This window comes from Bufo gargarizans, chromosome 8 (assembly GCF_014858855.1).
Source record: "Bufo gargarizans isolate SCDJY-AF-19 chromosome 8, ASM1485885v1, whole genome shotgun sequence".
NCBI classification, from domain to species: Eukaryota; Metazoa; Chordata; class Amphibia; order Anura; family Bufonidae; genus Bufo; species Bufo gargarizans.
In genome coordinates this window covers 44,405,612-44,419,194 of record NC_058087.1, presented here as the reverse complement: position 1 = coordinate 44,419,194, position 13,583 = coordinate 44,405,612, and the positions used below count along the sequence as shown (strand labels likewise).

At 39.4% G+C, this 13,583-nt stretch overlaps 1 protein-coding gene across 1 annotated transcript in view; it reads right to left on the bottom strand.

Moving 5' to 3' along the window:
* The window catches only part of ITGA4 (integrin subunit alpha 4), a 171,181-nt gene that overhangs the window by 61,702 nt on the left and 95,896 nt on the right, over positions 1-13,583 (bottom strand). Inside the window, exon 11 of the mRNA XM_044302593.1 lies at positions 5,395-5,489. Coding sequence (XP_044158528.1) covers positions 5,395-5,489 — 95 coding nt within the window. The remainder of the gene's footprint in view (positions 1-5,394; positions 5,490-13,583) is intronic.

Here is a 13,583-nt window from a genome sequence, read left to right as displayed (position 1 = left end):
GCTGTTGATTCTCTGTAATTTAATAACTTATTGAAAATAATAGCAGTTCAATTAGTGAGGTCATTCATTCTTTTAAAAACAGGTGGCAATTATTGCCCTTATTTAGGAAGGAAGTCAGCAAATGTTGTACATGCCTATTACAGTGCATTTCTTTCTGAAATTCTGAGGAAAATGGATTGTTTCAGACATTGTTCAGAAGAGCAGATTACCTTGATTAAAAAGTTGATTGGAGAGGGGAAAACATATAAAGAAGTGCAGAAAATGATAGGCTGCTCAGCTAAAATGATCGCAAATGCTTTAAAATGGCAACCAAAACCTGAAAGACGTGGAAGAAAGCGAAAAACTACCATTCGAATGGATAGAAGAATAGCCAAAATGGCAAGGACTCAGCCAACAATCAGCTCCAGGAAGATCAAAGAAGGTCTAAAGTTACCTGTAAATACTGTTAGCATTAGAAGAAGCCTATGTGAAGCCAAGCTATCTGCAAGAAGCCCCCGCAAAGTCCCACTGTTGAAAAAAAGACATGCTGAAGAGGTTACAATTTGCCAAAAAAGCACATTGACTGGCCTAGAGAGACATTTTGTGGACTGATGAAAGTAAGATTGTTCATTTTGGGTCTAGTGGCCGGAGACAGTTTATCAGGCGACCCCCAAACACTGAATTCAAGCCACAGTACACTGTGAAGACAGTGAAGCATGGTGGCACAAGCATCATGATATGGGGATGTTTCTCATACTACAGTGTTGGACCTATTTATCGCATACCAGGGATCATGGATAAGTTTGAATACATCAGAATACTGTAAGAGGTCATGCTGCCTTATGCTGAAGAGGAAATGCCCTTGAAATGGGTGCTCCAACAAGACAATGACCCCAAACACACCAGTAAACGTGCAACATCTTGGTTCCAGACCAACAAGATTGACGTTATGGAGTGGCCAGCCCAATCCCCGGATCTTAATCCAATAGAAAACTTGTGGGGTGACATAAAAAATGCAGTTTCTGAGGCAAAACCAAAAAATAGAGAAGAACTGTGGAATGTCGTCCAATCATCCTGGGCTGGAATACCTGTTCACAGGGGCCAGAAGTTGGTTGACTCCATGCAACACAGATGTACAGCAGTTCTCAGAAACAGTGGTTATACAACTAAATATTAGTTAAAGGGGTTTAAAGGAAAGCAAAATCTTCAAACATTTTCAGTTTATATAGTGAATGTTTCAGTTTGTAAAGAAGAATACAAACACTGCTATTTTTTTGAACTGTTCACTTTTCTTCAATTTGTTTAGAGGAACAACACACATTTTATATATTTTTCTTCATGTTTTGATTTGGAATAGAATGTGTAGTGTTCCCAATGCATTTGTGTGTAGGGAATGAAAAGCTATTAGAAGGATTTTGAGCTTTATTCACTTTTTAAACACACTGCTATTATTTTGAACACAACTGTAGTACATGGCAATCTCTTTTTAACAAAGCTAGAACCAGCCCTGTACCTCACATGGATCCAGAGATCTCACCATTCATTGCTCTGCTAGATTTATATCAAGCTGACAGCTCAGGGGAGTGTCTCTTCCGCTGCAGCTCAGGGGCGTGTCTCAGCTCTACCTATCACAGCTCACGAGGCAGTTGAAGGATGGAACTGAGCACGTGCATCCACTTTGTGAAGTGGACAGGGAAATAAGAAAAAGCAAAGAGCAGGTGGCAACATACAACAGTTACATTTTAGTGAATAACTCTAACTATACTAAATTTTGAATATACATGCGATTACAAAAGTATTCAGATCCAAGTGTTGGTTTAAAAACTGCACAATATGTTTTCATGGAACAACCCCTTTAACCTGTTGGGGACATATGACATACCGGTACGTCATGATGTTCTGGTACTTAAGGACACATGACATACCGCTCGTCATGTGTAGTTCCGATCACCGCCATGCGGCGGGCGGTGATCAGAACTGGGTGCCTGATGAAATTAATCAGCAGGCACCCTGGGACAATGCGCGGGGGAGTCCTGTGACTGTCAATTCAGACCTTCGGTTTGCAGCGTTTATGGGTCATTCCGGCGGGGATCGGCGCTGCCATCGGGTCCCCGTGTTGCTGTAATGGGGACCCGATGGCATGAATGGCAGCGCAATGCCTTCCTTAGGCATCAGCGCTGCCTTCCGGTGAAGAGTCTGTCAGATTCAGCCCACTGGATCTCACAGGCAGGAAGATGTATGAGTAATACACTGTATTACTCATACAGCCAATGCATTCCAATACAGAAGTATTGGAATGCATTGTAAAGGGGATCAGACCCCCAAAAGTTGAAGTCCCAAAGTGGGACAAAAAAATTAAGTGAAAAAAAGTTGAAAAAATAAAGTTTCCCCGCCCAAAAAATTAAAAGTTTCAAGTAAAAAAAACACAACGTCATTTCCCCCAAATAAAGTTAAAAAAAATTGGTAAAAAATAGGGAAAAAAACCCTTAGACATATTAGGTATCGCCGCATCCATATCGACCAGCTCTATAAACATATGACATGACCTAACCCCTCAGATGAACACCGTAAAAAATAAAAACTGTGCTAAATAAACAATTTTTTTGTCACCTTACATCACTAAAAGTACAACAGCAAGTGATCAAAAAGGCGTATGCCCACCAGAATAGTACCAATCTAACCGTCACCTCATCCCACAAAAAACGATGTCTCAGCTGTTATTGTGTAAAACTTAAGTAAATTTAAAAAAGTATACATATTAGGTATTGCTGCGTCCGTAATTACCTGTTCTATAAAAATATCACAAAAAAACTAAAAATAAAAACGGTGTAAAAAAACAATTTTTTGTCACCTTACATCACAAAAAGTGTAATAGCAAGCGATCAAAAAGTCGTACGCACCCCAAAATAGTGCCAATTAAACCGTCATCTCATCCCGCAAAAATTATACCCTACCCAAGATAATCGCCCCAAAACTGAAAAAACTATGGCTCTCAGACTATGGAGACACTAACGCTGGGTTCACACCTGAGCGTTTTACAGCGCGTTCCTACGCGCTGTAAAACGCACAACAGGCAAGAACCAATGATTCCCTATGGGAATGGTTCTCACCTGGGCGTTTTACAGCGCGTAGGATCGCGCTGTAAAACGCCTGACGCTCAAACAAGTGCTTGAGCTTTTTTTTGGGCGTGGTCGCGCGTTCCCGCACATAGATATTCGGGAACGCGCGACAATGTGTGCACCCCTGTCTCTGTATGCGCGATTGTAAACGCCCGTACAATCGTGCATACAGAGCGCTCGTTTCAGAACGCTCAGGTGTGAACCCAGCGTAAAACATGATTTTTTTTTCAAAAATAAAATCATTGTGTAAAACTTACATAAATAATAAAAAAAGTATACATATTAGGTATCGCCGTGTCTGTAATAACCTGATCTATAAAAATATCACATGACCTAACCCCTCAGATGAATACCGTAAAAAATATAATTAAAAACGTTGTAAAAAAAATCAAATTTTTGTCACCTTACATCACAAAAAGTGTAATAGCAAGCGATCTAAAAGTCATATGCACCCAAAAATAGTGCCAATCAAACCGTCATCATATCCTGAAAAAAATGATCCCCTACACAAAAACTATGGCTTTCAGACTGTAGAGACACTAAAGAAAAAAATGAATGCTTTGATATGTAAAACTGAAACAAACAACCAAAACAAGTAGTCATATTTGGTATTGTCGCGTCCGTGACAACCTGCTCTATAAAAATACGACATGATCTAACCTGTCAGATGAATGTTGTAAATAACAAAAAATAAAAACGGTGCCAAAACAGCTATTTCTTGTTACCTTGCCTCACAAAAAGTTTAATATAGAGCAACCAAAAATCATATGTACCCCAAAATAGTACCAACAAAACTGCCACCCTATCCCTTAATTTCTAAAATGGCATAACTTTTTTGGAGTTTCTACTCTAGGGGTGCATCAGGGGGGGCTTCAAATGGGACATGGTGTCCAAAAACCAGTCCAGCAAAATCTGCCTTCCAAAAACCGCATGGCATTCCTTTCCTTCTGCGCCCTGCCGTGTGCCCGTACAGCAGTTTACAACCACAAATGGGGTGTTTCTGTAAACTACAGAATCAGAGCCATAAATATTAAGTTTTGTTTGGCTTTTAACCCTTGCTTTATAACTGGAAAAAAATTATAAGTTTCGAAATTGTATCTCTATTTTCCATTAATTCTTGTGGAACATGAATACCTTGAGCGGTGTAGTTTCTAGAATGGGGTCATTTTTGGGTGTTTTCTATTATGTAAGCCTCACAAAGTAACCTCAGACCTGAACTGGTCCTTAAAAAGTGGGTTTTAAAATTTGCTTCTAAACTTCTAAGCCTTGTAACATCCCCAAAAAATTTAATGTAATTCCCAAAATGATCCAAACATGAAGTAGACATATGGGGAATGTAAAGTAATAACTATTTTTGTAGATATTACTATGTATTATAGAAGTAAAAAAATTGAAACTTGGAAATGTGCAAATTTTTGTAAAATTTTGGTAAATTTGGTATTTTTTTATAAATAAAAATGAAATTTTTTGACTCCATTTTACCAGCGTCATGAAGTACAATATGTGACGAAAAAAACGTCAAATCGTTTTAAAGTTATCACCACATAAAGTGACACTGGTCAGATTTGCAAAAAATGGCCTGGTCCTTAAGGTGAAAATGAGCCCGGTCCTTAAGGAGTTAAGTGACACTAGGCTGATCATTTAAAGGCTATGAACAGCTTCGGTACATTTTTTATGATTGCATCTTTTTTTAACTAAAATAATTATTTTAGTTGGTCTTTACTAAAAAATGTCTGCACTTTTTGTGCTGCAGAGCTAAACTTTGCAGACTGTCACTTTCAGTTTTACACTGTGTTTTGTCAGATGATGGCTCATGTATAGCCCTTATCTCTGAACTCTTGACAGCTCAGAAACTCTATAGCTAAATTATTTTCAAACTGATAGAAATATGGCTTAAATGAGTGTTTATATACTGTCAGGAGTTCAGGGATACACATGAGCCGTCATCTGATGGGACTCAATGTAATACAGAAAGCCTGCTAGTCTGCAAATACATGGACACTGACATCTGTACTGAGAAAAGGAATGAAAATGTGTAATAAAGAGCAAATGAAAAAATATATATTTTTTTTTGCCCAAAATGTGTTGAATGCAATATCGAAATAATTCCTTCGAAGGTGTTCATACCCTGTAAGTGCAATATTCTGGCTGCAGCACTGATTTAAGTTTGGGAGAAGCATGTAAAGTTGCATTGGTTCTAAGTGTGTGTTCAAGAGAGGGATGTAAGACAGAATGTGAAGTGGGAAACTGCAAATGACATCAGGAAGAAATACTTCCTGATGAAAATGATAAATACCTGTGTAAATGAAGGTGTAATTCCTTTTGCTCTTCCATTATAAATGTATACGGCTCCATTCATATTTTCTTCGTGTGGTGCTCCAATAGCCACATCTGAAACAAAAAAGTTACATAAAATAATCAAAACTTGAAGTATAATACACATGCATTATACTGATACATCAACCCCTTCTTTATCAGTTCTATAAAGACTACCACTGAGAACAGTCTAGGAAAATTCTCTATATGGCAATAATAAGTGCTTTCAACTGAGTCAATTGACAGTGCTGGACAAACGTGCTTAAGAAACAGAAGACATTTTTTGCTTAAACACAAGAGGGCAGCGTTGCACATCACCTAATTGTATGGAATCATTTCATTTCTCAGAATCTGTTATTTTCTTGTGATTTTACAAATAAATATATTAACACATTTATCTACATAGCTAAAAAAAAAATATAGTTATGAATCCACTTGTTTTAATGGCTTTACTTTTTTTGAACAGGACCTAAAATTGATCTGGGGCTGTGTTCACAGTGGCATTTTTGTTTCCATTTTCTTGGCTTACAAACTTTGTCATCATTTTAAGGCCCAAAGAAATAAATGCAGACAAACCATTTGTGACACAGTGAGAGGTTTTGTCTGGGAAAACAGGTATTTTCCTCCTAACATGTGCTGCTGGGCTGATTTACAGCCAGGTGAGGACAAAATTCCGGACCGGATTTTAAGTGCCGGTCCGGGTTTTGGCAGTACCAGGCTGTCCTTAAAAAGGCAGCTGGGCTCAGAAAGCGGGGTCTCTATGTTAGGATCTGGGAGCCTTATTTCTGGATGAAGGCTTGCTACCTGTTTGGCATGAAAACAGGTTGGTGCTGCTGTGGTCAAGGATTCTTTGAGGCAGAATTGACACATGGTGTGAATTACCACTAACACCGCAAGGTGATTTTTTTTGTTTCATTATGACTGCTTGTTTTGTCACTTGCCCAAAGTGGGAATAAAACACTGAACTGTTTGATCCCAATAACTTGTTGTTGCCTCTATACTGCGTCCGCTAATCCTGTCTACTAGAGCGAAACCCCCCACATTCTATGGTTTTGGATCCCGGAAACACAGTACAGCTAGGTCCAAACCAGATTTGAGCGCTGTGAACATAGCCTAATCTGCTTCTGTACATCAGAGCTCCATCCATATACAGTGGATATAAAAAGTCCACACACCCTTGTTAAAATGTCAGGTTTCTGTGATGTAAAAAAATTAGACAAAGATAAATCATTCCAGAACTTTTTCCACCTTTAATGTGACCTATAAACTGTTGAAGCACCTTTTGATTTTATTACAGCACTCAGTCTTTTTGGGTATGAGTCTATCAGCATGGCACATTTTGACTTGGACAGATTTGCCCACTCTTCTTTGCAAAAACACTCCAAATCTGTCAGATTGCGAGGCCATCTCCTGTGCACAGCCCTCTTCAGATCACCCCACAGATTTTCAATCGGATTCAGGTCTGGGCTCTGGCTGGGCCATTCCAAAACTTTAATCTTCTTCTGGTGAAGCCATTCCTTTGTTGATTTGGATGTATGCTTTGGGTCGTTGTGATGCTGAAAGATGAAGTTCCTCTTCATGTTCAGCTTTCTAGCAGAAGCCTGAAGGTTTTGTGCCAATATTGACTGGTATTTGGAACTGTTCATAATTCCCTCTAGTTTAACTAACGCCCCAGTTCCAGCTGAAGAAAAACAGCCCCAAAACATGATGCGGCCACCACCATGCTTCACTGTGGGTACGGTGTTCTTTTGGTGATGTGCAGTGTTGTTTTTGCACCAAACATATCTTTTGGAATTATGGCCAAAAAGTTCAACCTTGGTTTCATCAGACCAGAACACTTTTCCCCACATGCTTTTGGGAGACTTCAGATGTGTTTTTGCAAAATGTAGCCTGGCTTGGATGTTTTTCTTCGTTAGAAAAGGCTTTCGTCTTGCCACTCTACCCCATAGCCCAGACATATGAAGAATACAGGAGATTGTTGTCACATGTACCACACAGCCAGTACTTGCCAGATATTCCTGCAGCTCCTTTAATGTTGCTGTAGGCCTCTTGGTAACCTCCCAGACCAGTTTTCTTCTCATCTTTTCATAAATTTTGAAGGGATGTCCAGTTCTTGTCACTGTTGTGCCATATTTTCTCCACTTGATGATGACTGTCTTCACTGTCTTCCATGGTATATCTAATGCCTTGGAAATTCCTTTGTACCCTTCTCCTGACTGATACCTTTTTAACAATGAGATCCCTCTGATGCTTTGGAAGCCCTCTGTGGACCACGGCTTTTGCTGTGGGATGCGACTAAGAAAATTTCAGGAAAGACCAACTAGAGCAGCTGAACTTTATTTGGGGTTAATCAGAGGTACTTTAAATGATGGCAGGTGTATGCTGACTCCTATTTACCATGATTTTGAATGTGATTGCCCTCCACCTAAAAGATTTCAGTTTGTTTTTCAATTGAGTGGTACAGTTTATAGGTCACATTAAAGGTGGAAAAAGTTCTGAAATGATTTATCTTTGTCTCATTTTTTTACATCACAGAAACCTGACATTTTAACAGGGGTGTGTAGACTTTTTATATCCACTGTATATGTAAGAAATATGCCAAATGGACCATCTTCGAGAATGCATTTCCTGGATACAAAGCTATAGGTACATTGCAATATATGTCAAACACCCTTTTTTTTCTTCATAAGTGTATACCAGCGATTCAGCCCACAATGTGGTGGAAACCCAGCAGAAACATCTTCCAGCCAGCTAATAAACCACAGGCTTGCTATAACAGTTTCACACTTGTCATATACTAGTGTCATTCTTACAAAGATCACATATATTGGCCTCTAAGCTACATATGTGAGAAGGACATTGTTACAGCAATTTGTTAATGTGGAAAAAACCAAAGCTTCTTGTGGTCATACTGTATATATAAATGAAACAGATGCATAGTTTGCAGTAAATTTTGCAGTGACCGTCATTATTATTTTCACCACCTGGATGATAGTGGTGCACTTGTGAAATGGACCAGCACTGCATTCAAAATGCTTCCTAAGTATCATCTACAAAGGAAATTCTTCCTATAGGAACACCACTGATATCACAGGCAACAACCCCAGCCGGGCGAGCCACCTCATCACATAAGGTATCCTTTTCCTTCATCTACATTGCCTTTGGTTCTACATTATGAGAAGTGCTGATGTTCTGCTTACTCTGCCTGTTCAACGCCTTGCTTTCCGGAGACATTTAGCAATTCCTGAAAATCACGAAATCATTGCATTTAGTTATGTTATTTATGAAATGTGTTTTTCTATACTTTCCCAGCAGCTTCTAAGCTCCACTTCCTTCTCGATGTAATTCATCAATAAATATATAAAATATAAATAAAATGGCTGTCCGGGCATGATGGAAATAGTAGTTTTGCAACAGCTGGAGGGCCGCAGGCTGGGCATCCCTGAGTTAGGGGATTTGTGTACAAAACAGTCAAAATTCATGCCAAATGAAGCTCTGCACTGAGTCACTATAAACTATGGACACAAATTCATTTCACTTTCTAGATATTTTTTGCTCTCGTTAGCAAAAAAAAAATTCCATTATTGAGACATAAATGTTGGCAATTCTATTTATATAAGCATTACTATATTACTATTGGAGAATTACAGAAGACATTAGTCATTAGGTCCATAATGATGAAGCTCTGTTTGAAGGTACAGAGCTCCAAATCCCCTGCATAGACATGCAGTATATTTCAACCATAACAGTTACCACTAGAGGGAGCATAGGAGCTAAAAGCATACTGTTGTACATTGAACCCATTGATAAGACTGTATGCATAAGCTCCCTCTAGTGGTGACAGCAGACAGTAACTTTGCTATGTTTTAAGTCCATATCCACGAGAGAGAAATGACCTTATAGATATGATTCTATCAGACGGAGCACTCATTTCACTAAGCCAGTGGCAGGAAAACTCTACTCTCTGGATCCGACATAGCAGATGGCTTCATTGACTATAATGCTGGGATTCGCCGGACTAAAACCGCTGCGTGCTGCCAGAACAGCCTGCTGAGCGTTTAACGCTAGTGTAGCTTAAGCCGAACACCAATCAGACCCTTAACTTCCGTTTAGACACTCATTTCTCAAACCATGCCCCCTGCCAAATTGCTCTCACAAATATATAAACTTATTTTGAAGAAAAACACTCGATTAAAATGAGCTTTTGCTCCACTCTGGGAAAGAGACCTGCATATCTCACTCAGTAACTTTATGTCACATGGCCCATCCAGTTGCATTAGGGTTCAAGAAACCCCATATTAGATTATATCCTGCTGGAATATTACTTCAGCGAAAACCCACAAGTGGTTCCCATCCGTCTCTGACGTAATCTGGAGGTGTGGATACAAGAGAGGCATTTACCTTCACATCTGATGGTATCCCTAATCAAAACCATTTACTCCTACATACTACAATCCCTTCAACTGCTATCATCCTGCTTACAGGGAACCTGTCACCAGGATTTTGTGTATAGAGCTGAGGACATGGGTTGCTAGTTGGTCGTTATCACATCCGTAATACCCAGTCCCCATAGCTCTGTGTACTTTTATTGTGTAAAAAAATGATTTGATACATATGCAAATTAACCAGAGATGTGTCCTGTCCCCGACTTATCTCATGTACAGGACTCATCTCAGGTTAATTTGCATATGTATCAAATCATTTTTTTTACACAATAAAAGCACACAGAGCTATGGGGACTGGGTATTGCGGATGTGCTAGCGGCCATCTAGCAACCCATGTCCTCAGCTCTATACACAAAATCCCGGTGACAGGTTCCCTTTAAGCGCTCATGCACACGACCGTTATTGTTTTGCGGTCCGCATTTTGCGGAATGGAACACCCGGTCCATAACAGAACAGTCCTCTCCTTGTCCATAATGCGGACAATAATAAGACATGTTCTATTTTTTTGCGGAATGGACATGCGGATACGGATATACGGATACAGAATGTACACAGTGTCATTTCAATTTTTTTGGCAGCCCCATTGAGGTGAATGGATCCACATACAGGCCACCAAAAAAATGGAACGGACATGGACAAAAAATACGTTCATGCGCCTGAGCGCTAACTGCTATATTTTCTCTTAGGTTCCAGTGATAAATACTGTTCAATTTCCTTCCTAATAGCGGGTGCAAAACCATTGATTCCACCCCTCTGAAAAAACACAAATTGACCCCCCTCCCATCTCTCAATGGTTACTTAAAATAGACCAGCTGTATCGTGTTGAAGAATTAGCTGCCCTTTCCAATCACTCCTATTTAAAGTTTCAGCGAATCTGGTCACCGTGGCTAGCATTTTGAAAAACCTGTTAAAACCTGCTAAAACTTGCATTAGCGGTTATTCACTAACAAATTATTCCTCCATCTCATTACGGCCAACCTTTCAATATTGCTATTAGCTTGGCTTGTTTCTGCACAACACGCACTTTAGGCCTCCCCTCACCCTTCCCCTCACTTCCTTTACCTACCCCCTCCCCGCAGTAAAATTCATTGAGAGGACTCCCGAGCGCTTGCACATAATAGAGAGGACTCAAAAAGTAGTCCTCTCAATGCATTGTAGAGCTGCTTTGTTGGAGCACAATATCAGAATTCAAGTGAGTATGAATATAAAAACGAGATAATTGGTCTCGGCATCACACTACACACCGCTTACTCTAATTTGGAGGATGTTTTGGAGCTGATAGATTCCCTTCAAAGGGAATGTGTCATCAGAAAATAAGCTGCTGTTTAAATCACTTTTGTATGTTTAATATATTTTTTAATATTTTTTGATGATGTAATTTTAAATTTTCCATGCCACTTTTTATATTTAAACTAAAATAAAAAATCCTGCAGTGTTCACACTGGCCACTATGTCTAATAATTGGTGCCACTTCTTGGTCTGTACAGATCACTTTACTGCAGGTACCTGCTTATCAGTTATTCTAATCCTGCATGTAATGGTATCACCTCTGTGTATAGATAAGGCAGGATCCACCATTCACAATAGGTGGTTGTCTGAGCTTATCTATTCTTTCCTTGCACAATGTCTTCTGCACAGGTCACAGAGCAGCCTAGAAAACTCTCCCATAGAAGTCAATGAGATCTCCTCCTTTCCATTGTGTCTATGGACCATGTGGCTGCCGTAAAGCCATTTTTTGCATGCTGTGTAAATGCTGTTAAGAACAGCTCAGGCAAGATGGCCGCCCTCCATAATCATGTCCAGTAAATAGAATTAAAAATATGTAATCAGAAAATAAAAACAGATTAGAAAAAAAGGAGATGTGTTACTATCTGGTTTTAACTGGCAGATAACATTTTTGGTGACACATTTCTCTGTCTGTTTCATGCACTTATTGTTCCTCTGCCACTGAGGGTTTTAATTATGTCTTTAATAAAAAAAAATTGAAAAGAAAAAAATACTGTTGTCACATTTTGTGCCCCCCTAACTGGGAAAGGAAAGATGTGGTAAGGAAATAATAATGCTGGAGCTAACGCACTACATCACATCATCAATAGCTTCAATAGTTGTTGTTTTTTGGATACTGTATAAGAAATTACATGAAAAGGCTATGACTATTATATCCAAGCCTAGGATTACATAGAGGACATGGACATTCATATAGGGGACATTTATAGTGCAATACTGCATCCAGAAAGTGACTCTCTAACCCATCATGTGCACGTACTGAAAAAAGAAAATGAAAAGAGAGCTGTGATTGGCGCTACTTCAAAATGTTACTGTGCAAGATTTCTGTTAGATTTCCTAACTTCTCTTTTTTGGAATATTGTAGCAGTCTGATTTATTTTTCTATCTTTGAAACCTCTGGCTTATGCATATATATATTTGCTCATTGGAATCTGCTTTACAAACATTTTTTTAAACTCCTGACCTTTTACAGTGTCAGCCTTAGGGTCCATTCACACGTCCGTTGTTTCTTTCCTGATCTGTTCCGTTTTTTGCGGAACAGATCTGGACCAGATCTGGACCCATTCATTTTCAATGGGTCCTGAAAAAAATCGGACAGCACAATGTCTGATTTTTTTTCAGGACCCATTGAAAATGAATGGGTCCAGATCTGGTCCAGATCTGTTCCGCAAAAAACGGAACAGATCAGGAAAGAAACAACGGACGTGTGAATGGACCCTAACTGTATGTTCCAGAACAAACGTTAAGTCAATCATTGGTCTACACAATGCAAAAATTGACAGTCCAGATGACTTCAAATCAACACATACTGTATAAAAGAAAAAGAACCGGAAACCAAGCCAAAACCAATGTGACCCGTGCCAAGCAAAAAATGAACACTCAAGAGAGTTGAACATGATGGCGAGTCTTAAGTACAGGATAACCAACTCACAGAAAATAATTATAGGATTACACTGTAAATTCCACCATAGAATCAACCCTCAAAACTGAGCAAAGCATAGGAAGGAAAAGTGGAGAACAGTCATTCCTATTAATAGGCTCATAAAATTAGGGCAAACCCTCGCTGTATACAGCCAGATCTAATGTATTTCTTTTTCTTCACATAAGGCATTCTCCAAATCATATGGATTAAAATAAGCTCCCACAATGCCCCACAGCATGATAGTTGTGTGATGGACATTGATCATGGTTGACATCTTTCCCACCAGTCCAGAGCATTGTTATTGATCATACCTCTTATAATGCTTCTTCCCATGCTCTAGGTGACCACCTACTCCTTGCCCTGACTCTAATTAATTGTAGTACTTTAGACGTCATAACTGTTTTCACAATTAGACTACTCAGCTTAAAGTCATTTCATAATCTTGCTTCTATATGAGCAAATTTAATATACACCTATTCCCTAATATATTTCTATTTTTCTGTTATTAAATGGGTATTCTCATCTTAATGATCACTGTTAAATCTGTTAATGATTTGACAGTGATAATTTTTCTAAATACATGTTATTACCCAATTCCCACCCTTTTTTAGAAAATAAGTCCCCTCTTACCTGATGTTGTCTTTGGTCTCCCCTCGTTACGGCCACCTCTCCTGCCGAAACTCGCCGGGCCGCGCTTGCGCAGAAGACTGAAGATTCTCTCCCGGTCCGGGCCGCGCAATGTCCTGAACGCGCACGCCGCCGCGCATGCGCCATGATGACTTCTTCCTGGCCAGT